Source organism: Gallus gallus, chromosome 14 (genome assembly GCF_016699485.2).
Source record: "Gallus gallus isolate bGalGal1 chromosome 14, bGalGal1.mat.broiler.GRCg7b, whole genome shotgun sequence".
Taxonomy (NCBI): domain Eukaryota; kingdom Metazoa; phylum Chordata; class Aves; order Galliformes; family Phasianidae; genus Gallus; species Gallus gallus.
The window spans coordinates 8,851,637-8,877,427 of record NC_052545.1 but is presented as its reverse complement, the minus strand read 5'-3'; the positions used below and the strand labels follow the sequence as shown (position 1 = coordinate 8,877,427).

General features: G+C 42.9%; 2 protein-coding genes and 1 long non-coding RNA gene across 9 annotated transcripts in view; 1 reads left to right on the top strand and 2 right to left on the bottom strand.

Annotated features, from left to right (window-relative positions):
• Positions 1-25,791, bottom strand: part of CYTH3 (cytohesin 3) — a 78,100-nt gene that overhangs the window by 42,568 nt on the left and 9,741 nt on the right. For 2 of the 4 annotated variants that reach the window (XM_040647921.2, XM_040647920.2), the window contains exon 1: positions 9-6,818. Coding sequence is in view for 2 of the 4 variants with exons in the window: in XM_040647920.2 (XP_040503854.1) it covers positions 9-48 (40 nt within the window). In the remaining 2 variants the exon portion in view is untranslated. Of the gene's footprint in view, positions 1-8; positions 6,819-8,177; positions 8,406-17,948; positions 18,038-25,791 lie in introns of those variants that run through there. The other 2 variants (XM_046900877.1, XM_414927.8) reach the window with 2 other exon arrangements.
• SMIM10L1 (small integral membrane protein 10 like 1) overlaps positions 1-25,791 on the bottom strand; it is a 47,306-nt gene that overhangs the window by 19,954 nt on the left and 1,561 nt on the right. Inside the window, exons 2-3 of one of the 4 annotated variants that reach the window (XM_040647923.2) lie at positions 17,949-18,037; positions 13,265-15,281 (exon numbers count right to left, since the gene is read on the bottom strand). In XM_040647923.2, the coding sequence (XP_040503857.2) occupies positions 15,188-15,281; positions 17,949-18,037 (183 nt within the window). In that variant the 3' untranslated portion in view covers positions 13,265-15,187. Of the gene's footprint in view, positions 1-13,264; positions 15,282-17,948; positions 18,038-19,168; positions 25,505-25,791 lie in introns of those variants that run through there. The other 3 variants (XM_040647924.2, XM_046900879.1, XM_040647925.2) reach the window with 3 other exon arrangements.
• On the top strand, positions 8,436-23,821 carry LOC124417201. Its single transcript, XR_006931491.1, has 2 exons — positions 8,436-8,784; positions 15,052-23,821. It is a non-coding gene; the product is annotated as an uncharacterized LOC124417201 (long non-coding RNA).

Sequence of the window (25,791 nt, the reverse complement as noted above, 5' to 3'; positions counted from 1 at the left end):
GTACCTACCTGAATCAATAAACTCCATAGATCTACTACAAGGGACCATCAGCCAGCATGGTTCACACGCTGTAGCTCCTGCACAGGCGATCCCAAACAGCTGAGCACTTCACATATAGAAGAAAGGAGTCAGGGCTACACGGTCTTCTCAAGGACTCAGAACGGTCCTATACAGCACCATGCTCCTTCCCTGTCCTGGGTAGGATTTGAGAGCCAGAAAACACATTTAATTTGCAAGGTTCCTCCCAAGGAACAGTTTCTCCATTCCAGAGCCACCACCTCTTCTTGCTGGCACTTGGCTTAGCTCAGCTGCTTGGGAAAGCCTTCCTTCCCAGCCTTTGGCTGCTCAGGCAGGAGATGCAGCCACAAAAACACGCAGCAGATTTACAAATTCAAAAATGGGATTTGCAAGTGGTCAAAATTGTGCTCAGAGGGAGCATACAGCCTGGTGGGAAAATTCCTCTTGGGTCAATTTGAATGCCTAGGCAGGAAGTTCATTAGTCCACACTTAAACGGGGGGGGGAAAGGACTCAGAATCTGATTACTGAATATAAAAAAAAAAAAATCCTCCTTCCAGCAACAATAAGCCCTTATTTTGTCATCAGCAATGTGCTTATAAATGCCCCTTTTGCCAACTCCCCCTCTCACAGCATGCCTTGGGAGGCAGCGGGACCCGCTGCTGTCAGCATCTGACCCTACAGACAACACTGCCTGTGAGCCGAACAAAGATCTCATTAAGGACCATGATATTTACAGTGCACCAAAGTGAAAATCTAACAGCAAATAAAAGCTTCTGAAAACTCGGAACTGAGCAAGCAAACAACCTGAATGGTATTCTGCACTCCGAATGTGATGGCACAGAACACAGCTCCATGCTGGAAGTTGCACTTAGGATAACGACACAGCTGCATAAAAACGTGGAGGGGACTCATTACATGACTACATCTCACAGTTCTGACAGAAAATAGGAGGCCATTTCCCTGCTTGCACACGCCAGTTCTTCTTCAGCCTTTTTGTGCATGTAAGAAAGGGAGAGCAAGCAGCAGAGAGATGTGTCCTTCCTACCCATCTACTCCTTTTGCCAGAGCACATCCTGCATATTGCTCCATTCCAACACAGTTTAACCAAAGGGAAGCTGTTACGGGCTGCATGAGAACTGGTGCACACCAACAGCAATTCCCACAGCTACTGCTGAGCCGCTCCCTCACCCTGCATCAGCTCTGCTCCCAGCAGCTGCAGGACATTGCTTTATGAGCCACATAAACACACACGGATGGGTGCCAGACACAGAACTCTGTAAGGAAGGGACGGAGGGTTTGGCACTGGAGACCAAAAACCTCAGGACAACCGCAGCAGAAGGCAGAGACACTACAGCTCTTCCATAAACTGTGTTCCATTGTTTCCATACAGCTTTCTTGTTTTGCTAAGGAACCAGAGGTACTGCATCTAAGAAATAAAAAAAAAGGTGACTTTTCTCCTTTGATATGAAGGACTCACACCTGCAAGAACAGCAGCTTCCCAAAATCCACCTGAGCAGCTCCATCTGATAGGGAATGCCAGATCTGAAATCGGACTCAATGCTCTCAAAATGAACTTACCCACAATTCTCATTTTGAACTGAAGAACTTCCTTATGAAATTCAGTCAGAAGCATTATTAGTTAATATTCGTGCAGGAAAATCTACCCTTGGTACAATTTCCATTTGGTTGCAAAATAACAGTATCAGTTTCACAAGTCCTCCACACACCCAGCATAAGGCAACTATTCCATTCTATAATAATCAGAACATCTGAAAACCAGGGTAATTAGTAAAACCACGCCACAAAGCCCAACCTGCTGAAAAATCAGATCAAGGATTTCCCGTACTTCACGTCCTACACAAGAACCCAAATGATGGCTCATGAGCTTCCAGCGTGCTACACCTCCTGCTAACTCTGCAAGACCTGACTTTGTCAGAGACATTTCTTCCTGGGAAATGTTGGATAATATTTGTATGTACCTTCTTGCATGTCAGCTCTAACTGGAAAAGCCCCCCACTTACACCGAAACAGATATTGGAACTACAGCACAAATGTAGGAGCAGCTAAGCATCACTACTTTCTTTAAATAAAACTTCATATTACCAAATAATGGGTTTAAAAAACCTCAGAAAGTAATGAAATAAATGTGACACAGATGTTCACTAAAAAAAAATAGAAAAAAGAACAAGAATGTTTTTACTTCATAGCAACCAAATAGGTCAGGCCATTTCCTTCTTCAGGCAAATCCCAGAGGACCACAGAACACATGGTTTTCTAGTGGATTTTCTGTGTCTATCCCAGTAAAAGGAAATACTGCCGTCCAAAATATTTGCAATACTAAGTTTTCCCATGAAATTGTTGGGAGTTGAAAGAAGGAAGTCATACGCAATTAAAAACAATTTGCTAGATGCTAAAGTTATACAAATGGCATAATTAAATATACTTTTACTATTTAAGTCGCATACCTCTCCTATAGAACACACTGCTCTAAAAGAATGCATAGCAAAGAGCTCAGAAATACCAGTGATGGCGGTTCACACGAATTTTTTCTTTGCTTCCATAAATCTGAAGGTAAAACATCACGTGTCCATCACCACCGTGGGACTCCTGTCCTGCAGTTCTACAAGCTGACACGTTTTTCCAATAGAACAGCTGATAATTGCTTCTTTTTATCCGTGGTGAAAGAAGCCCACGGTCACTGTGTCCAAACTCTTCATTAAGTGAGCACAATCCTTCAGCATATGCTTAAGCACTTTTGAACTACAGGATGACAAAGTGATTCAGCTTCAAAAGGAAGAAAGAACCTGCAAATATTCCTTATCGTCACAAACCAGCACTCTTCGTGCAGCCCAGCCCCACATAGAAGCTTGCAGACAGCACATGAACCCACGATCAGATTAAATCTACTCAGGCATTCAAACATGAAAATGAATACTACATAGGAAAATACAACTTATTTCTTAAGTTTCAGATTGCAAAAGTCTTCAAAGGGTTTTGTGTTGCCCTTTTAATGACAGTTCTATATAAGTTTTCTACATACTGTCCTTTAGGAAAGAGTAAACTAAAACATCTGATTTATTTCCTTGTCAATAACCACTGGCAATGTCACTGTGCATCCACAGGCACCAAGAAAGGCCATAGCTGGAAACAACATCAGGAGCTCTGTTTCAGACTTGTTAAGCTTAATATGACAATTATGCAATCCCAAGATGTCAAACAGGCCAACATATTAGCTGGGACAGATGGCAGTGGAACCAGAGCAGGCAGTATATGCCGTGAGTCATCACTTCAAACATGATTGTTCAATTTTTATTTGCAAATTTGATTGTCCAGATGAAGATGTAGCGAAGAAGAGAGCATTAAAGCAAGCACAGAGCCCTGCAAATCTTAGCAAGAAGTTGGAAGCAGAAAGATCAGTTTCCATATGAAAAAGGGATTAACGAGACAGGAGGGGAGTGAGGAGCCAACAGAGAAAGAAGCCAAGAAAGAGCAAGATTTCAAAAAAGAAAAGCATAGTAAACAGGACTAGAGACAGCTGGAGGGACAACAAGGAAGGGAACGTTCCAAGCACGAGGGGTCAGGACAAGTGTGGAAAGGACCTAGGATGAACCTGGAGGAGATGCTCTTCAGACAGTGACTGCAAACAGCTCATTCAGTGACTTTCAACATGAAAAGGAGATGGGGCAGTAGTTCAGCAAGCAACTGCAGCCAAAGACAGGGTATAAAATGAAAGAGAGAAACGCATGCTTGCTTGGGGAGGAAAGGAAGCGAGCAAAAGATAGTAGTGGATAAGATGGAGCTACAGTATAAGCAGAACGGCTCACAGCTTTTTATCAAGAGCTAAAAGCTGTGCCAGCAAGGGGGAGACTTATAGGTGGAAAAGATGGCAAGCAGAAGGAACTGGAGGAAAGCCACACTATTTCATTCACTTTCCCTCAAGAAAGCGTTGAAAATTCCATAAAGAAAGAAGGGGATCAGACTGAGAAACTTGATGCGAACTGCAGGATGTCTCCTGGAAAGCACTGTGCTGCCTCGAGACACGCAGCCCCTCACCTGGTAAAGGCTCTTACGCTCCACTGATATTACAAGACTGCAATATCCATTTCGTAACAGCAGCACATGGGAAAGCCACTTTCACATGGCTATTGCTGTGATTCCCAGACATTGCTCTGCAAAGTACTCTGTTCCTCCAAGTAAACCCTACAGGGTTTTTTCCTAGATGTAATAATCCACAGATGCTATGTTAGAGGCACACTGTTCCACTAAAACCCGTGCCCTGATTATGCTGCTGTGCACCAGCCACCAAATCCCACTACTCAACAATTCATCAAGTCTGGCAATCTCCGGAAATTTTATCAGCAAAAATGTAATGTCTTCTTCCAAGCCACAGCTACAAGTATCAAACATTAGGCTAAGAAAAACCTTAACATCTTATTGCAATTAAGAAGTCTATTTTCTGATACCACTAGAAATAACTCATATTTACAACGTAATTACTAATACTGATGCATGTGGGGATAAAAGTTAAGACCCTAGTGAACAAACATGTAATCTGTGCAAATTGAGGTAAGTTGAGCATGGAGAAGTATTTATTTTGCAAAAAGAGACTTAGTTTGAAGCCCTGCTGGCTGACAGACGACATCTATGTTGGTTTATTTTGTGCTGTATGTCTGAATGTGCTGTTATTTCTCTTCCTAGAACCAGGATGGGAGGTTAGTCCAAAACTCAGGTGCATCGTTTTGTTCTTGGCACTTTCTCAGCATTACTTAAAACTCCAAAGAGCTTTTGGGACGACTTCTTAAAACCACCAGTACCAGCTATGCACTTTGATGAGCCTGGAGAAAAACAAAGTTAGTATTCTTCTTTATTAAACACATCTCTTATTTTGTGAGTTTCTTTTATTTTAAACAAAACATGCAAACTCAGGCTTGAATGCAGAGCAAACGTCTATAACCATGAGCAGGTCACATGAACTCCCCTATCTTTAATATCTGCCTTTGAAAGACACTATCTCAGCAACCTCTGGATTGTATACAGATAATTTTAAAACAACTTTCTATGAAGAGATTTTTGGGGGGTAGTTTTTTTTTAATTACATTTAACAGCCTTTACCTATAAGCAGATAACTGTTTTGCCACACAGAAAAATACAAGTCATCTTGCTAAATTTGGTTTGGCAGCAAATCTGTTCTGAGTCTTCTGCAAGATGATCTGCTCCTTTGGTCCAGCTCCTGATGGCCTGCCTCCATACCAGAAACCCACGTGCTAACTGGCACCATCGCTGGCGAGCATGGCCAACAACAGGCTGGCAGCTGAACTGCTCTCCAACCCCAAGGAAAGCTTCAACATTTGGAAACAAACAGCTCTGGCAGCAGTAGAGAAACCTCACTGTCACAGTCCGTGCTAGAACTTCGTGCATTTGCTGAGTAGAAGCAAGATTTTAGCCTTTTAGCATGCCCGATGAGAGCTCAAAACAAACATGCATACAGAAGCCACTCAGTACTCGATCCCATTGGCTTTTCCACATGGAATGGCACTGAGCTGGATTTGGAGACTACGAAGCAACTGCACAACTCAAGTTCAGAGGAACAAAGAGGAGTACTATTCCAGCCTGCCTTCTGCACACCTGCTGCAACATTCAGGGTGAAGATCCCCATTCAGCAGCACCACCGCTGCAGAACAACACTGAGTAGGTAAGAAAAGCCTCGCTGAGATCACAGAATGTGCGATTTTAAACCAAGCGAGGAGAGGGAGGGGGAGAGACTTCCTGGATGAAGTGAACCACAGAGATATTTTAATCAGAGCACAAAAGGAGGCTGAGACGAACACCAACTGACGCGGATCATATCGCATCAATAATCCATGCACACAGCCTCCACTGAGAGCAACGGGAGGTTTGTGTGTAAGTGGCTCGTACAGAATAAACGCAGGCCCCCATTTGGACTCCGCACAGAAGAGAGAAAACATCAAGAACAATTCCCGTAATTAACATTTCTCTTCGCCAAGTGTTTCTAAAATAATCCTGACTTTACACAGCTCTGCTTTTATTCACAGCTTTCACAAGTGATGGCAAAATAGCTGACCCCATTTGTCAGATGAAGGAACTGAAGCATCAGATGCAAATGAAACTGAGGAGCAGGGCAGCAGGCAAAGCCGAGCTGGGAACTGCATTTACCTTCTGAATCACAGTTCAGTGCCCTAGATATTTAGATGCTTATCTAGATCAAGCCTCTAATTAGGATGATGTGGCGCAGTCCTCCAGTAATTGTCCTGCTGCCTGCAGCACCTGTGCACACCGATAAGCTCAGCTGCACCAGTTTGCCACTTCACCACGAGAATTTCTGGAGCACTGCAGATGTCCTACAAAGGTTCCAGCACCGGACAGCCCTGCTGAGCACCCCTGGCAGCCCCTGAGCCTCACTGCTTGGTAGCACCCAGGCGCTCTGGAATTGGCTGTCCAATCAACACTTCCCACATGCTTTCCATTGTGCGAAAAGAAGGGGGGGGGGAGACTTAATTCAAAACAACAATGCATTAGCTGGAAATGATCTAACTAATTCTGGCGTTCCAAACTGACTGTGCTCCATAAGAAAAAGTCAGATAGGATCTCCAGTCAGGAAGAGTTCAATACTCACAAGAGAGCAGTGTCAGATGGGGGTGGAAATCAACCATCTTATTAGCCCACGATTGCTTTACAGTAAAGCCAAATGGGGAGGGGTATTAGAAGAAAGTTACACATTTATTAGTGTGATACAAAACTAAAAGTTTCATTCTGTATTAAATCTGACTTCTTCCTCCCCAGAACCAACTGCAGGACAGACTGCCTCCTTCCAGGCTCTTCGTGCTTTTCTTCCTGAGAAAATCCAGCTTTGAAACACTCACACCTGACAGCATACTGATTCAGCAAGAGGTCCACCTTCCAGGCAGCCTGGCATGTCAGAACTACAACACCACACAGAGCCGGCGCCAGCAGCAAGCACCTCCATGTCCCCCTCCTACAGATACAAGCCCCTAACACTGTGAAAATAACGTATGTTGAGTTCAGTGAATCTTCTCAACAGTTCCAGTGTTCAACTGCTACCAATGGCAATTTTTAAAGGAGGACTGACTTGTTTTGTTCTTTGTTTTCCTTGCAACAGACTTAAGCCTAACACCGATGAGCCAGGCGAGAGCTGAGGAACGGCCACGCTGCTTCAAGAGTTATTCCTCTGATTCATCACAGCCTTTTTCTTTCCCAAGTTGTCAAAACAAACACCACACCCACCCGATTTCCGAGTTCTGGGCAATTACGTTTAAAATTAGCAGTCACCGTGTAACTATTAATCATTCGAGCCTTAGCCATTATTCTATTCATCTAGAAACAAGCGATATCCTCAAACACAGCGCGTTTAACGCTTCGGAGCCATCCCTGCTGAGCAGCCGTGGGGTTACAGCGAACGCAGGGCAGCCCCGCAGCCCACTGAGCACACAGAGCCCGGCGGGCACACACCGGAGGGAAGGAAGCTTTACACACGAAGCACACTGGAAGCGACGCGAAGAAAACGGGCTGCAAACCCGCCGTCCTCACAGCCCGGACAGTCTGCAGCCTCTGAAAGATTGAAGATTAAAAGCTCTCCCCTAAGACGCAAGCCCTGATTTGCTAAAAGTGCTGTTTGGGAACATTAGCATCGCTGCCTTTAGGAACGGTTCGCCTCGTTTAAACTGGATGAACCACTCCGGGATTATCACCGAGCCTCCATTAGGATGACACACAAACAGAAGCCCTCGCAGAGCATAATTATTCTTTTCACCGCTCGCACAAACACCAGACATACACTTTTCTCTCCCTCCTCCCCAGCGGACGCACAGCTGCGCCCGGGGAGCGCCGCGATGTCTCCGGGCGGGAGCGGAGCCAACGCGGGGCTGTCACCGCGCCGAGCGCCCCTCCGCCCGGCCGAGCTTTCCGGCCGCGGGAACGGAGCCCCATCGTGCCCCCGCGGCCGGGAGGAGCCGGGCAGGACGGGGCACGGACCGCGGAAAAGAAAAAAAAAGAAGGGCGCGGCGCCGCGGTGCACGTTCCGGCCTCAGCCGCGCTCCCCCGGACAAGGCGCGCCGGCCGCGAGCGAGCGCTGCCCCGGCACGGCGGCCAGGTGCGGGGCCGCGGCCCCTCCGCCACTCACCGCCACCTCCGCCGCCTTCTTCGTCCATGTTGGGGCCGCACACACAGCGCTCCGCGACGGCCGCGGCTCAGGGAGGCCCCGCGCTCGCTCCTCCCGCTGCTCTCTTCCTCCTTCGCCGCCGCTGCACACTGCCGCCCCGCTCCCCGGCCCTGGTCCCGGCCCTCTCCACCCAGCGCTGCCTCAGCCCCAGCGGCAGCTGCCGCCTCGGCCCAGCCGCCCGCCCCTCTCATGTGACCCGCGGGGGGGCGGGGGAAAGGCAGGGCCCGGCCGGATCCGTGCCGCGGCTGCCGCGAGGTCGCCGGTCCTCGCCGTGCTGTCTCCTCCCCTCAGGAGGCAGCTGTGCTCCGGGGTGAGGCGAGCCTTCCGAACGCCGTCTGCTCTGTGGTGTTCCCGCCGCGGCGCGGCCTGGCAGCGCTCAGCGCCCCTCATGAGTTCCCTGTGGGCAGGGAGCGGGAGGAGCCCGACCCGCCGGCAGCTACCTGAGCGCGGCGGTGGGAGGGGGTTGGGGAGCGGCTGGAGGCTGCTGGGTGGGCCGGGGAGCGTCCGCAGTGCCGCTGGGGCTTCGAAGGTGTCCCGGAGGAAAAAAAGAGCCAGGCGTGCCAGGAGGGTGAGGGACAAGAGCTGGGCTGGTGCCGTGTTGCGAGGGGGACGAGGTGGGTGGAAGTAGACGTACAGTCTGAGTTGGGTGGTCCTGTGTGGAGCCAGGAGTTGGTCTGGATGATTCTTACGGGTCCCTTCCAACTCAGAATATTCTATGATGCTGAGTGTCCAAAAAGGAGCCTCGGGTCGCGGTGTTTGTGTTTCCTCTGCAGCCTTGCTTGCCCCTGGTTCTTGGGTCGGGTGCTGGAGAGCTGCTCGGTGCTCTTCCCACAGCAGCTGCGAAGTTGTGTGTGTAAATGGGAGCTCCTCGTACACAGCACAGCATTTTGCATTGACGTGTAATGGCTGTTTTTGTCAGGAAAAGAAATTGCCTGCTTACAGTCATGGGGTTTTAAATACTTGTGGGATTTCTTAAGTCCTTGCTAGGCTGGGCAGTGTGACACCGCTGCTGCCACAGCCGAAAGGTAAGCAGCAGTGTGCTGGCACCAGCCGCTTTTCCTTCCTTCCCAGGAACCACCCCGCATTATTTTTTAAAACCTTTAGTGTTAAAATTTTATTCAGAGAGGAAGCAGGGGAGGAAGGGGTCAGCCAACAGGAAGGTATCAGGGTTTTCATTTTCCTGCTCCAGGCTGGCATGGCGCAGTGTGTGCAGTGGGGGCTGTCGGCAGCGCTCACCCCCTGACACCGCTGCTCGTCGTGCTGAGAGCAGAGTGTTGGTTCTGACAGCTGCTGTGGTGATCAGGTGTCCCTCAGCGAGAAATCACAAACATCACAACCCCTAACATGCTCCTGCACTTTCCTGAAGGTTTAATCACCATCTGAGACGGAGGTGATTACATAAAGCACCATCACCTTGGTAAGAGATGTATTTTCGAGCTACATAGAGGGCAATTAAGGATGACTTCGAAATCAGTTTGAATGCAGATGAGCTGACAGTGGGCTCTGGATATTTTTGCCCACTGAGCAAACTTAATTTACGTTAGAGGGGAATCTGGTTCATGAGAAAAATCCTGGTGTTACGTTTCATCACAGGATGTTTTCATTAAATCTCTGGTTTTTTTATGCATTTGTGTAAGCTATACTCCATTCCTTCCTTGCTTTCATTTAGCAGTGTCGTTTTTTTCTCTTCCGATATTGAAATACAACTTTTGATACAAGAAAAAATCTACTGCAGAGCAAAAGCCCGATCACTAACAGCAGAAAAGAGTGAGCTGTGGAGAACAGTCTTCCTCCCACCAGTTCAGTGGCAGAATTCCTGCTGACTTCAGTGGAAAAAAAGATGGGCTTTAAAATTAAATAAATAAATAAATGGCAAAGATAAAAACAGTGCGTGGTGCAAGCAAGGTAAGGAAAAGGGACTGTCCTAATTGTAAGTGCTCAGCTGGGATATCTTATATAAACGTCATGCTGAAATCAGACAAACTTGTGATGAATAAAATTTCTTCATTATAACTTAATTATTAATTTGAGCAACCAGTCAAATTTCCAATATTTTGCACTGCTGACGTAGCTTTCTCTGCTGCAGGTTTGAAATATATCTCGAGGAAAGGCTGTTACTTTCAGTCCCATTGCAGCAGGATGACTTAACCTCACAAAATGCAGAAGAGCACTCAAATTACAGTGGCTTCTTTGTGGTTGTATGTCTCTGCAGTGATGGCACACAGTCCTCAACACTTAGTTTTCTTCTGCACGCTGTGTATTCTGTAAAGACACTTATTTGTGCATGAGCCTGATCCTACCCGTAGTCTAGGCATAGAACTTAGTTCTGCCTGCAGGGTTCTTACCAAGCAAAGCTGTTTAATCCTTAGGTGAGATATGTGATATAAGTTTTAGAGATCTAAATTCTTATCTAACGATCTCATTTTCCAATAGTTCTACCATGGGAGAACTATTCCTGAGTCCTTGGAAGTGCGTAGTAACAGTGCCACTGTAATTAAAGACTGAGGAACAGGGGCCAGATAGCAAAACAGGTTATAATCTCAACACATTTCAGGGCAGGCTCCAATAAACTCTTTCTTACTCGTGTGAATAATTCTCTCACATCTACTTTGTTTTCTGGAACTTTGATCACATTTCCATTGCGAAACACGTGAATTTTGTTTATCTCTCTGTGTTAGACTTTCAGTCAACAGTTTTTTTTGAAGATTATTTGATCTTTTTCTTTCTTTCTTGCTGTCCTTTTTGTAGTCACAGCTGTTTTTACAGGAGGGGTGTTTTGCCAGTTCTGTATCCACAGGTCTCGCCTGTTGTGCTGGGAGAAGTTCACAGTCTGTCATTTGTGCCAATAAGAGCCTAATAGTTGGTCTGTTTAAATTCTCTGTAGGGGGAGGCTGGGTGTTCTTCAAAACCGACTGCTGGCAGGCTTGATTCCCTTATGATAAATGTGGTTATATGCCAGATTTTTAGGTGATATGCTTTGTCTTCATTTTTCTCTTTTAGATAGCTTAGTGTCTGCTTTGATTAAGCTTGCACTAAGAGGTAATTTATCATGTCATGTTTCATGTTAAAGGGTCAGGAGCACATCTGTTGTGACATTTGTCGTGACACAGAAGATCGGTGAAGACAACTGAGTGCCTTACATCATATTTTAGTGGTCTGAAGAGCTCATTAAATCTTGAGTCATTTCTATGGATTGCAATTTAAACCAGCTTGCAAGCCATAGTGAATGAAAATCACTTCCCAGCCACCCCCCTTTATATGTATATGCTTCTAATAATTGAAGAATGTAGGTGTCAGAAAGCCCTGCTGGTTCTCACATCCTTTCCTCAGCACGAGAGAACTCCTTTTACTCTGGATTGCTTTTTATCAGTTCATGGAAATACTGAAAAAGATCCTCGTTATTAATGTGGGGTTTACTTGTAGACAGAAATAAGGTTAATCTTACCTCTGTCAATTTCCTGTTTCGGTAATGTAAAGGTTTCAGGGATGTAAAATTCCATTTTGTGGTGGTAGATCTTGTAAACTTTCCATTTCTAAACAAAAGCAGTGGCTGTGGTGGTGTTCGTCACATGGGCAGCGATAGGAAACTAAATACAAGTAAAACTGTATTAAAAGGCCTAAGAAATACCACTCTGATTTTCTGTTGTTGCAAAACAGAAAGAAATAAAGTGACTGCTGCTGTGCCATCAGGCTGGATGTCAGTATCTCACACAGGCCTGGGGTTTGGAAAGTCCTAATTAATCCTGCTTTGGGAGCTGTAGCCCAACTGCAAGGCGTACATGAGACCTGCTCTAGCTGTATCCATATGGCAGCAGCTGAGGGATTTGCTGTGGTGATGCTGGTAACGGAGGAGGCCCACACGGCTCCTTCCTCCCTGCCTGGGGAAACGTCCTTAAAGAGCTCCACGGTGTCTCAGGGCTGGCATCCCTCAGTGTGTGTGGCAGCCAAACAGACAGGCTGGGCTCGCTCACAACACGCGGTGTCAGAGGGGCCGCGCCGGGCGCTCTTGATTCACAGCGAGCCCATGTCTGAAGTGCAATCGCGTATCTCCACGTGAGCTGGCTCAGATCCGTCTGCTGGGAAGTCAGCCATGCACAGAGCTGGGTTTAATAAACGTGTGACCATAAATTCAGCCAGGAGTAGGAACTGTCAGCTAATGATTGTGACTTTCAGTGTCCTCTCAGCTGTTCACATAACTGTAAAGCCATGCTGTAAATGAGAGTGCCCTCTGAAACTATTGTTCATTGGCACGATGGCAACTTTGGTAGACTGTGACACACAGATGGTGCAGGAGGAGGGAAGGCAGAGTGGTGGATAACTATTCTGTCAGTGGGGACATCCCTGTATATTCCTAACTTTATTCTGAACCAGAGTTTCTCCATCGGTTCTTTCTGATCCCTCACACTCAGCCCTTCTCAAACTGTGGAGGCAGACTGTGCTTTTCAGTATGTGATCTGTACAGCGGTGGTCAATCGATCCAGAACAACCACAAGCATATAACTGCATTCTGGTGAAGATCAGCCAGCGCTGAGTGACAGCGTTTGCACCAGGCTTCATCCTGGCTTTCTCATGGCAGCGGAAGGATAAATGATACCAACTCAGACGTAAAATCATCAGGGTGAAACCACTCTTTACTCCTCGTTTTGTTTTGTTTGGTTTCCAAAAACTGGTCGGGTTGAATTTCTAAGAATTATGTGCCTTGTGGCCATCCAAAAATGGTATTTACTGTATCCTAACATTGCAGTTGCACGCTGGTGAGGGTATGCCTTCAGCTCCTCTGGTATGTTATTTTTAAGCACATAGCTGCTGTTGAGTCTAGATGCAGAAGGGTAGGGATTCCTTGCTAAAAGGCTGTGTGTAATATTTTAAATTGCTACTGTCTGTAACCAAGAAAGGGCCCTATTTATCCCAGCTGCTGTAGGTAGGAAAAGATCTATGGAGCCTGGAGCAGAAAAGCATTGCTTAAATCCGTTTCTTCTCATGGCTATACCTGCTACTTTATTTCTTGCATATCATCATAGATATAAGAATAATCCTTTATTCTTCTATATCTGTACAGAAATGCTTTAATATTTTCTTACCAATAGGAGTGTAATTCCAATTTAAAAAGCAGATCTTCACCATAGTTGTGTTTCTTTTGCTGTACGTCTCTTTACAGTGTTAAAGAAAGATCCTGTCTCTAAATACAAGGAAATGTTAAGCAAGGGAGAGTCAAAGTGAAAACTTGGCAAGCGCTAAAGCAAAGAATTTGTCCAATAAAATGGAAGCGACAGCTCAAAATAATTCCTGATGTAACTCAATTTATCTCATGCAGTTACATTAGGGATGAATTTGCTACTTCATACCTCTGGGGCCAGAAAAGGATTTCTGTGATCTCAGTCAGCACAGTTTGAAATGATCATTCTTAAAAAACAAAATCACAATTTAAGCCTGACAGAACAGCGCCCATTATTTTTAGTGTATTACTGTAGCCGTAACAGAACAATAGGTGCAAAGAACAAGAAGGGCTTCCTAAAAGGATGAGCAGATGCTGATTTGCAGCTAACATCCTCCATAACAGTTTTTTTTGAGGAAAAAAGGATTTCACGACAGCCTGTTAAAAATGGTCGGTGACATCAGGGACAGCTTCCCTTGCTTGTAATGCCAAAAGCTTTTCTCTGTTCGCTACATTACATCTTTAATTTTTTTCCTCCAGTCTCATCCTTCTGCCCTGCCCAGCTCTAATTCAGGCATCTTTTTCCTCAAGTTCCTTTTGGTCCCGCTATGTCTGCAGGGATCTCTGGTCTCAGTGTGGCTTCTCCTTCCTGCTGTTTCCAGGCAGAAACATCCAACCACTTTGGGTAGTGAAAGCAGAGACAGCTGGCCTTTGCCCTAATTTATTTTCAGGTTTTAAATTTTAATATGCTTAAATTTGAGATGCTGTAAAGCAGAGCACTTTCACTGTGAGAACTCAGCCTCCACGTGTCAATCTGTAGTGCTATGCTCAGAGATTATTTTAGCGTTAAAGCCTTATTATGAAACATCAACCTCTGCCTCCCCAGCCCACTCCCAAAGCCAGGAAATACTTCTAATACCAAGATGTTTCGTGCTTTTAATAGTGTAAAGTAAAAATAACCCTATAGTACATCAGTGCGATGAAACTGAAGTCAGCAATCTGTCGTTTCTATCCTTACTAACATGCAACTGTCAGTTTTAATACGTTGGAAAGGATCTGTATGTACATGTATGTAAAAGATGTGAAAATAGAAAGGCATTTATTGAAAGCAGACAAAATCAGGAAGATGATAAAATAGTAAGAGGAAGTGGCCTCAGATATAAAAATTTGCTTTGGATAGCAGAATTTACCACTAAGAGCCAAGACTGGCAAGTTGCCATGCTTTAGATAAAATGAGCTGTGTAATGTAAAGAAGTGTTCAACTCCGTGTTCAAATACACTGAATGCATTTGCAAAGCTCACGTTGTAGAAACTTTTAAAGTTTCTTTAATTTGCTTTTTGCTATGTTTTTTTTTTTTTTTCTTCTATGTGTGTCTTTAAAAGCTTGATTACATATTCAGATACCAGAAATGTCAGCTGTACAGAGCTGGATCTCTAAGAATATCTGGGTCAGGTGTAGCAATTGGCAGGATATAACAAACTGCCAAACTACCACATCAAGCAAACATATATTTTGGAAGGAGATTTTTTGTTACAGTCAGAGCTAATGAAGAATGTTCGTTATTAAGATGATTCCTATGTTTAAATACCTTCTACACAATCTTAACCCACAGAGCTACTCAAGTAGATTGTGTGCTGCTAAGCACTTTCAAACTGGATAAACAATGCTTTTTCATGCAGAATATCTTCTCCATTTCCTGATATGTTTGCGGAGAAAAGACCCACAGCTGTAGGAAATAAAAGGACACACATACTTGAAAGACTTCTCGCATAAATGTTTTTGAAACCTGCTGAAAACGCTGCAGAAACCCAAGAATCAGTTACTGTACCGGCTGGGAAGAAAAGCTTTTTCTTCTACATGGGTATGTTCTCCTCTGTGTCTTGGCAAGGCCTGCTTTCTGAGCTTCCTGCTAGAAGAGAAGCCATTTCAGTAGATGATGGATAATGAGCCCGGCTCAGTTCTCATGACTAACAAAATCATGCCCGTGCTCTCTGTTCCCAACTGTAAGGTTTTTCCAGAGCTCAGCAAGTAGGGAGGACACCAAACCTGAAAAACTGGCCAGCAGGTAACTACAGGTAAACTGATAATTTTCTCAACATCTTCGTCAGATTTACAAGACAGATAGACTGTTACCTGAGTACGATGTGTATCCTCAAATCAAGTCTCTCAGCAAAAGCCATCTGTGATTTATTGAGAAGAGATATTATCTCCTTCATACATTAAATTATTCTGTGAAGTATTTGGGGGCATTTCTTGTATCTAAACTGTCTTGTATCTTTCACTGTCTTAACTGCTTCTATGGAATTTCAGATTTGCTCTTTGTGAGGAACAGAAGCTTTGCAGCTCTTTCCCCACGTGCTGTTTTTGTTCCCTGAATGGCCCCAAGTTTCTGCATAAGTTGTACAAATCTTTCTTATAAATCTCATATTTCATTCTGCTTTAGTAAAGCTGAGATATATCGATTTAAGATAAATGCTTCGTATTTTTCAGCTAAAATAATGAAGTACCATCTTGAAATTATTGGAAAGGTGACAAAATTGGCTTTATCAGATTATGAAACTGCAGATAACGGTGGATAAATGCAGGTAAAACACATTTCTCAGAATCTAAACTTATAATTAAAGAACGTTGACCATAGGCAGTAGAAACAAGTAAAGCAGTAACTTTATCACAGTGGGATTTCAAAGATCCGTAGTAATTTCACAGTAAGGCAAATGAAAAAAAAAAGTATGTTTTCACTGTGCTTGATGTATCATTTAGGAACGTGTTTCCATTTGTTGCTACCAGACATTTTATCTCTTATGGAAAGCACTTAGAGCTCAAGCAGGAATATATACTTGAGCTAGAAAAGCAAAAATATTCATGCATGAATATATTTATATGAAAATATGTATTGTAATATGCAGTCAAAAAAACTACAGGGTCATATTTTATGCTAACGAAAAAGTCTGTTATCTCTAGATCACAGAATTAGAGGCATCTTGGTTATATAATGAGCAAAAGACTCGCAAGTGAGTCTACAAAGCCAGCATGGACGTCCTGCCTTGTTTTCAGCCTGGTTTTGGACAGAGACATGGCCACGCACGGTATTCCAAATTCAATACAACTCTCAGCTACTAAATGCTGACGTTTTCAAAATATACTTATTTTAGTTGTGTTTATTTGATAGGAACATGGTATTTGGAAAATACACAGTGAATTTGAACATAATATGGTCTTCATTTGAGCAGCGGGGAAGGTGCACACTGATGCTACTGTTAGTAGGCCTGGGCTATTCATCTAGCCTATGTTTAAGGAGGTCCCCATAAAACACAAGTCCTGACCTTATAGCTGGGTTCACATAAGGAGGATCCTTATGCTTACGGAGCTCTGATTAAGTCAACAAGGCTAGACATCGGTACTGATCCTGTGTGATTGGATTATGGGATTGAAGCTGTCATTTGTCCTACTAAACCAACCTAAGTTACTTAAACAGATAAATCTAGTTATCAGATTTTGTTTCTTAGCAATAACACTTTCCAAAACGCAAAACAAGCAAACAAAAAGCCCACCCCCTTGCTTTCCTCACGTTTTTACTGGACTGCTTCACCTTTTAGATTGCATTATCACAGAGCGTATATAGGACTGCAAAGATAACAGAAAGAACAACTCCAAGTGCAAAAGTAATAAAGGTGTTATTTCCTTTTCCCATAAAACTGATATAAAATACGTCTCTTTAATTCCTTCTGATCCTGCTTAAGCCCACCCCACCACGGGCCCTGTGCTGTTTGACAGAGATCCTTCTGTAAAGGCAGATCAGTTTGTAACCGCGTTATCCCATGCTGTAATTCACTCCTCATCCTGTATTTCTGGCAAAATGACTTAACAAAATTAAACCAGTAATGTGTTCTTAGCACTTTTTTTTTTCTCGTGAGGTCTGTCCCTGCCCTGAGTTCATGCTTTGCCTCTCAGGTTTGTGTGTGTTACAGGAGTCCTTACATGTCATTGACTGCCAGGGCTGGAGCATCTGCTGGGAGGTAGAAATGCAGTTCCTTCCCAGGCAGATCAGCTGCTGGATTTGGCAAGCACAGATGAGTAACAAAAGTTTACCAGATGTGTTTTAACTGATAAATGCATTCTTTTGTGGCAACTATAGTAGTGATAACAACATACAAAGCACAGTTGAAGCTTTGGACAATGCTGTTTCAATAGCAGCCTTCAGAAAAACACACTTCCTGTTGGGGAAAGAGGCTGCTGCTCAATAGTCGGTTCAGGAACAGCTACAAGGCCTGGTGGGTATTTTATGAAAATACTTCAGAACTGTCTGTAAATTGGGCAAGTAGCACCGAGCCTTGCTTAATTGACTGTTAAAAACAAACACAAACAGCAATCCGGTGATGGAAATCTCTGCAGACTTCTAGATTGCTGGCGTTAGAAACTGAACAGTTTTGCTAAATAGAAATTACGTTATCAACTGCAAATGAATTATTTTAAACCAGAAAGAAAAGTGAGGGAGAGCACTGAAAATCATGTTTCATAATGTCAGTGCAGACCAGACAGGTGGTATTTGAAGCAGCAGGCTGTAGGGGACACTTACCTTAAATCAAAGTGAAGGGCCAAAAAGCACGCTGTAGTCTCTACAGGTGTTCTCACTGAGAGAGACGGCGAACAGAAGATGCAACCGACCTAAAATGTACAAACAAGCACTTAGAGAGGTGCTCTCCTGTATCTCAGATTGGTACTTAAATACTTTTCTATTGTAGGAGGGGAGCAAAGGCCAGAAAGTGGAAACGTCCTGATTATTTCTAACTCTGGAATCAGCCCTGCATGCTTGCAGTCAGCGTGCAGTACTTGGAATGCAAGGCTTAAGATCTGAAAAGCTATTTAGGAATCTCTGCTGTAAAAAATATGTTTTATTACAAGAGGCCAGACAGGAACACTGAACTTGGAAGGGTCGTTTGTGAATAACTTCTAGCTTAAGTGATTAAAGGCTGCACTCTCCAGCTCCTCCACCCAACCTAAAAAATGTGTTAGAAACATCCTGCTTTGTCATTGCTGCTGGCCTTTTCTTCAGTGAGCAAGAGAGGAGCATTGGACTTTTGTGTTGGCTTTGGTCCTGTGCCCCTGGGGATGCTTTTAACAATGCATAATAGCTTAAAGAATTCTGAAACGTTTTTATCATTTCCTTTGAACTGTGAGGATAAAGATAAATAAAGGAGATTTTGGTATGCACAGAAAGCAAATAGACAGCACTTCCTAAGGCTCACAATATTTACAATGTGCTTTTACAAGCACGCTGTAGTACTCGTTAACAGGACCCCATCCATTCTCTATTTTTTAAAATGGAAGGCAAAGCATTCCATGTACTTCTCAAAAGTGTTCTTATAAAGAAAGAAAATTACATCTTTTCTACCCATTTAGCATGATTTTCTTTCCTCTTCTAAAATTAAACTGTGGCACAAGACTAGACTAACTTAAGTCAGGAAATACTTTGGAATTGAATTCAATCTGATTGGTTCATTAAGGCACGGCAAAGAAAGAAGGTGTAAAAAGCACTGGGTGTAATTAGCCTGGAGCTCAGCTGGTGGACTCCCAAGGCCAAGCATAAACACACCTGTGTTCTCACAAAGGTTTTCAATTTGTTTGCTATGTGACGAGCACACCTCTCTCAAATTATGCCTCTAAAACAAAACAAGAATAGCCTCTACATAATCAGAAACAGGAACTTAAAAGCTATGTGTACATCTATATGATATTTAGATTGCAACACTGGAATGAGCAGCAGCACAGTTTGTTCTGTTGAGTACAGACAAAAGATCCTTTTTTTTAAAGACATTTATTTCTGCTTTTAAATAGCTTGATAAAACCCACAGTTGGTATTCAGAGTTAAAATGTAAACATTTACAGTAAGTTACCGCTGTGTATTAATTCTGTACATCAAACTATTTGCAGTGACAATCCATAAGACCAGTCAAATTCAGCATATTTATGAACTGAAATGCACCATACTAAGATAAAACAATGCCATAACTGAACATATTGGAAAGATGTTCAACTCCCTCCTGTGGTGTAAGTGAGCAGCATCACAACCAGCTTCTGGAAGCTCAGACAGCACTCTAATAACCAAACGCCTGAACTTAGTGCAGTAGGACAACAGATTTCAAGCTTACTGTGGAAACTCGGAACTTAAAAAGCGTTGGATTTCTAAAATACATACAAAGCTGTAAACATTTTTCTCTGGAACACACATTAAAATGGTTTGTGCCAACCTTCTCTGTCTCCCACATGGAAAAAAAAGAATTAGGCCAAAGACTATAGACTGAAATTGTTTTGCACGGGTAACATCACAGCTTGCAGGAAGTGTTACAGTGTCAGCAGTTACAATTAGTGTTAGTCAGCAGCAGGGAGCACAGCCCATTTCCAAGAAAGCCGATGGAAAACTCATCCACCGATGGGTCAGGCACTACGCATTGATTTACCTACAAAAATGTATCACACTCAGGTATTTATGTATTGAATGGGTGAAACTGACTACAACCAGAAGCCCAAAGCACACCGCTACTTGTAGAGGACTGATTTTTAGCCAGTTTTGGGCATCGCATTCTAACTATGTGGCTCTTCCATAAAGAAGGAAGATGTTCAAAGCAGACTACACTGAGATGACAGAAGTACCCAGCATCACGTCAAGGCACATACTCTTCACACAAGTCTCTCAGGCCATTATTATTAATTTTTTTTAAGCGTTGAAGTTTTCAATTTGATTTCCCCACTAACAATGAAGAAACTGCTTACTTGATCTGACTCTTGTGTGACCAGTTCCAAAGAGACCGAGGCCACTGAGCCTTTGGAATGCAGCACAGAATTCATTTCACTTCACAAGGGTTAACTTAATGCAGGCTAGTAAAGGAGGATAGCGTCATTCTAACACTGCCGTATTATTTATTCTCCCAACAACTGTCAGCAGGCAGTTTACCCATGTCCTTGCATTCAGTATACGAGCTGATCATCAATATTAATATTTCCACAAACAAGTTGTTTATCTGAAAGTTCTGTCAAGTGCAGCTCTTCACTGGGGATTGAGGCTTTGTAGTCTGAGATCTCAAGAGGGGATTAATCACAAGTATTTAAAACAATCCTAAGAAGTTCCTTTTTCCCTGGTTAGGCTGTGCATCACAGAAAGCAGCACCAGGATGCACTTTGTAATGCACACTCTTGAACGTACTCTTAAAACCTCATGCAAGATTTTTTTTCAGAAAGTTATAATATTGACTTAAAAAAAATCAGCCTTGAAGCTGGAATTGTTGCTTTTCTAAACATCAGCCACAACGTATTTGATGAGCCCTACATTGCAGCTGCAGTTCTCATGTGACAGAGGTAATACATCTTGCTTTGAAGGGAAAAAGCAGGAAAACATCCTGCTGGCTCCCTATTGCTCTGCCAGATACACCGCTTGTCACACAGCCGAGTCACCCTGTGGATACTGAAATCTCTACATGGTTTCTGTCAATTTCTTATTCATAATTAATTGCAGGGGAGTGTTTCTGAAAAGGAACAGAATTTCAGCATATGCTTATGTTAGAGTTTATGGGAAGGGAGGAGAAGGCAGTTACAGGTAGGACCAGGCCATAATTAAAAAACCAAACAAAAAACCTGGCGATCAGCTGACATGTTGGGCAAGTAGGGACAGACTTCTTCCACAAAGGAAAAGAACGTACACTTTTAGCACATGTATACGCATACATAAGGAGGGATAAGGGAGGAGAAAAAAGGCAAACTTTGGCAAAGGTTAAGAAAGTGCAGTCTTTACAGTCCTAAAAAAACCCACCAAACGATAACACTGAGAAAGCAAAAGGCTGAAAGCTACCTACAGTTCCAACTGTCTCGTGGCACAAGACAATGCACACGATTCCTAAGATTGCACTGTCTGTCACCACACTGAGAATTACACCACCACCTCTACTTCATTTTGCATTGTAATGCCAGAAAGTAAATAATAGTTTACATAAGCATTCCAACATCATACTGTGATAATAGGTTTTTTTTTTTTACCCACATGCAGAGTTCTGTGCACACACATTTAAAAGTGTATTTTCTGTTTTTAAGCAGTACACCATATAGTCAACTTCCATTAAGCGTATGTTTGAGGGAAAGTATCAGGCAATTAATCTAAATACTTAATATTTTCTTAATTAGTCTTCTAATGGCAGGAAGAACTCTTTGCTATGCAGTGCAGGAGGGATCTGGACGCTGATCAATGACCCTTCAATGAGCAGGAGTTGTTCAGCACAAATACCCCTTTACAGCAGCAACAGAACAGCAAGGCGTGAGAACGGGAAGTAAAAAGGCAACTCCTGGTTCAGTTTAAGGATCCCCTGCCCCTTTTAAATCTTATCTTTCTGTACTATAATCATCCCAAAACAACCCTAACACCACACGCACTCAGAAAAGCAGTTCCACACCTGACTTTTTGAGGCCACAAAACTCCATGCAAACCTGATTCTTAGCTGAGACATTTTCCATCTTCTGAGTTAATGTCAAAACATTTGTGGGGAGAACAGTGGCCTAAACCACACACTGTGTTTTACTTATATATAGTTACAAAGGACAGATATCATTCTGGCTTACTGTTCTTCCCTAAAGAAGGAGAAAAAAAAAAAATCCATTTGAGCATTGTCTCCACCAGTGAAACAGTTCTATCAGTGCAAGAATAGTGCTTTCTATTTATGGCCTTCCTGAGCTTAAAGTGCAGTATATTACGTGAGATTTTAGCTTCACAATTATCCTTTATTTGAATTTCAGAAGGAATGTTTCGAGTTAGAAAGTTAACTTCTAGGACTTAAGCAATAAAATCCAAGACAAAGTACTATAACCTATCTTAAAAATGAATGAAATCCACAAGACACTCTTTAAATTTGATGTTCAATATACATATAATACATGAAAACCCATCATATCACTTAACTGCATTGCATCTGTATTTAAAGTGATCCGGTAACAAGGAATTAAAGGCCACTCAATACAAGTTTTGCTTAAAACAGGACTATATTGCCTGGACTGTGATACGTAGCATGGTTCAGGATTCCCTCCTGCATAGGCTTATCAGTAACGAGACAGCCCTTGGCACTGCACTGTGCACACATTTAACTCTACCAGTGGCTTCCCTCATTTTTCCTTTTTTCTTTTTTGAAATGATCACTAATAGTAGACAAGTTAAAAACTGCATTGGTAATGTTATGCCTTTAGCTATTCCTCTTGCCCATTAACATTATAATACTAAGAAACTTTTGTTTTATGCAACTCTGGTTCCCAAAGATACGTAGCTCCCAAATGATGTACAGCAGGGAAGGGAATCTTCCAGGCTATAGGTTCTCTACATAGGAAGTTTGAGCAATCAGCTGTGACTGCGTTTGAGTACAGCTTTACAAAAACAACCAAGGCAGCCCACCACGCAGGAAGAGTATTTCTGTACTGGTGCAGCTACTGAGAGAAATCAAGTTGCAGTTACACAATTTCTATTTTTTTAAGCAGCCAAGCCAGCTTTAACAGGCTCCAGCTCCATTCCCCATCTTCATCCCTTTACCCACAGCTCTGCCAGCTGTTCTTGGGATTCATTTGCATACAGACAACCGTTAACATCATCACTCAAATAAGCTACAGGCTTCTGGGGGAAAGTGTCTCTGTGCCTTATATTTGGGGGTTTTAGATCCATATTTACTTAAGCAATCTTGATTCACAAAGCAGTACTACCACTGCAAAGGTGAAAAACTGCAGTAGTGGAGATGGGAGTGAATAGGACGAGCTGTTTGACTAGAAGGAAACTATTGCTGTCAAGATATTTACATACAGTACACAATCTATTGTTACTTTAAAGCTTCTGGTAATTTTGAGACTGGGAGTCGTAGCCAAAAGTCTGGAAGTTTAACACTTAAAACTTTAACAGTTTAACACGTGAGGGAAAAGGTTATTTTCTAAATTAAAGCAAATGGCTTTTTATTTCTTCTAACATCCAGAAGAAATAATCAGCCAGTTGGGATAATACAAACAAAGCACACCATGTAACAGAGGAATTACTATACCTGACTCTCAGCTCTACAGTAAAGTCAGTCCAGCACGTCCCCCTACCATGCTGCTAACCAGCATCTCACCTTCATAGTCAAGGACTTTTCTATGCTGGTGTGTTTAAAAATAAGAATTAGAAACACGCCTAGCTTTTCAGATGAATGCAGTTGAAACTAAATACCACATCTGCTTTGAAGTGAAGTAAGTTAGATAGCAAAAGTGACACTTAGCCTGTCAGTCACTGGTATGAGTTTCATCCCCATTAAATCCCTACTTGTGACTCAGAGTGAGGAGTTAGCTGAAGACACATGCTAACCAGCCACATCAGCACCTCCCTTTTCAGGCAAGTCCACAGAGCACACTGAACCTACCTATAACAAAACTCCCTTCATTGAGAATGTTGGACACAAAGTTCAAACTCTGACCTTCTGCACAATGAGTTTCTCCACTGACGTGTCCATGGGAACATACTTTACAATTTCATATTCAGAAGCAGCTGTATTGATTTCAACGTGCTTTCTCCATTCTTTGCTAAATCCTGTTATCAGAAGTCTGTGCCAAAGTCAACAGGCCCAGAAATGATTACTTATGCTTCAGTGATAACAATTGCTGTTTCAAGGAATTTTTGTTAGAAATTATTTATACTGCCTATTGTAGCCCAACAGAGCTAACAAATTCCTGTACAAGTTGGAGCAGTAACACTCTTGAAAAGGACCACTGAAGAGAGCTGTGCTGTACTGAAAACCATCACCCCGATGGCTTTCCTATTCAAAGTGTTTTAAGGACTGATACTTTAGAGTTGATTTCATGCTGGGAATTCAGTTCTATAAGCAGTAGCTTCACTGGAAACGGTTGTAAACAGTAGCCAGAGTACTCAGCAAATACAAAATCTTAAGAAAACAAAAGATCTGTGTTAAACAGTCAAACCGAGTTCTACTCTCGTGTTAATGGGACACACCTGAGGTGTCCCCAGAAGTTTTGAGATTAAGAAGTTCTTCCCACTCAAAGGCAGATATTCTGTACTAAAAAAAAGTCCCTATTATTCCCAACAGCCAGTTTTACTAGCAATTACACAAATGCAATTTTTACTTTAGCTATCTACTTATCACTAAAACCTGAACTGTAACCTTGCCTCTGTCTCTCAATTAAGTTCCTATTAACATTTAAAATCATAATTATTAAAATTTTAGTACACTTTTACCTTCACTACTTCATAACAGAGACCTGCTAGTGCAAAAGCTAGCACAGACATTACTAGCTGTATGATGTGAAAACTGTTAGTCACATATAGTACATCTGAAAGCATTTTCTTATATCCAAGTGTTTGCTCTGAAGTAACAAGGTTTAAGTAACAAGGAAAAATACAGTTGTTTAGGAGTCCCATTGTAAAACCATTCAGCGAGGCAACTGGAACAGAACAGAGATCAGGTCCACCCAACTCCAGCTCTCCAGGACGCACAAGCTGCAATTCATCCCCTATGATGCTGCTCGCTTCTAATTCCAGAAACTGCAGTTCTTGATTACACTGCAACTTTCCCAGCCACACGTGTGCAAAATATACAGTGTTGTCTCCTGGGCAGCACAAGCTAAAGTCTCCAGCAAAATTACAAGCTTTCTCCAGCCAGCTCATTACTGAAATGCTATTAATGCAGTGAGAAACCCCACCAAGCCTCTCTTTCCCAGAAGAAAAACAAAGACACAATGAATCTTTCCACAGAGCCGCTACATTTGAGTTTCTCCCTGCTGATTCGCTCAAACTCAAAGGCATTTCCGAGCCAACGTAAGGCAGAGGTATATTATTAAAGAGAGAACAATTCCTGATGTTAAAATAAAGTAATTCTTTCTGTAAACTGCTACTATGATTTTGAGAGTTGTTCGGTATGGAATGTATGTGTGCCAGGTGAGCTGCTGCCTTGTGATGATCTTGGCCACCATCACATACTCTTTCCAGGTTTAAATATTCTTTCTTCATATTCCTATAGAAGACGAGCACAGCTTTGCTGTTTCACAGCAGAACGAGCTTGAAGAAGAACACGATTGACTCCAAATAGTGCAAGCAGCACAACTGACAAATTAGTGGATCTCAATATGGACCTAAAGAGAAAGAATACAGGAAGTTATTACGTGAAATCCCCATCCCATTTTTTTTTTCCTCCCAAGTTCATCTTGCAAGATACCTCACCTTTTCTCTAGATCCCAGTGTCTTAGTGCCCAGGATATAGAAAATAAGAATTCTTTCGTATAAAGAGTAGCCCAACTGCAGAATGTGAAGTATTCCGAATAGACAGCTCTCCTTACAGCCTGCTTTGAACATATCCGAAGGGGCAGGAGGCATACCCAATGCAAGTTTGCTTTCTGCAGATTCAGTTTAACCTCTTACA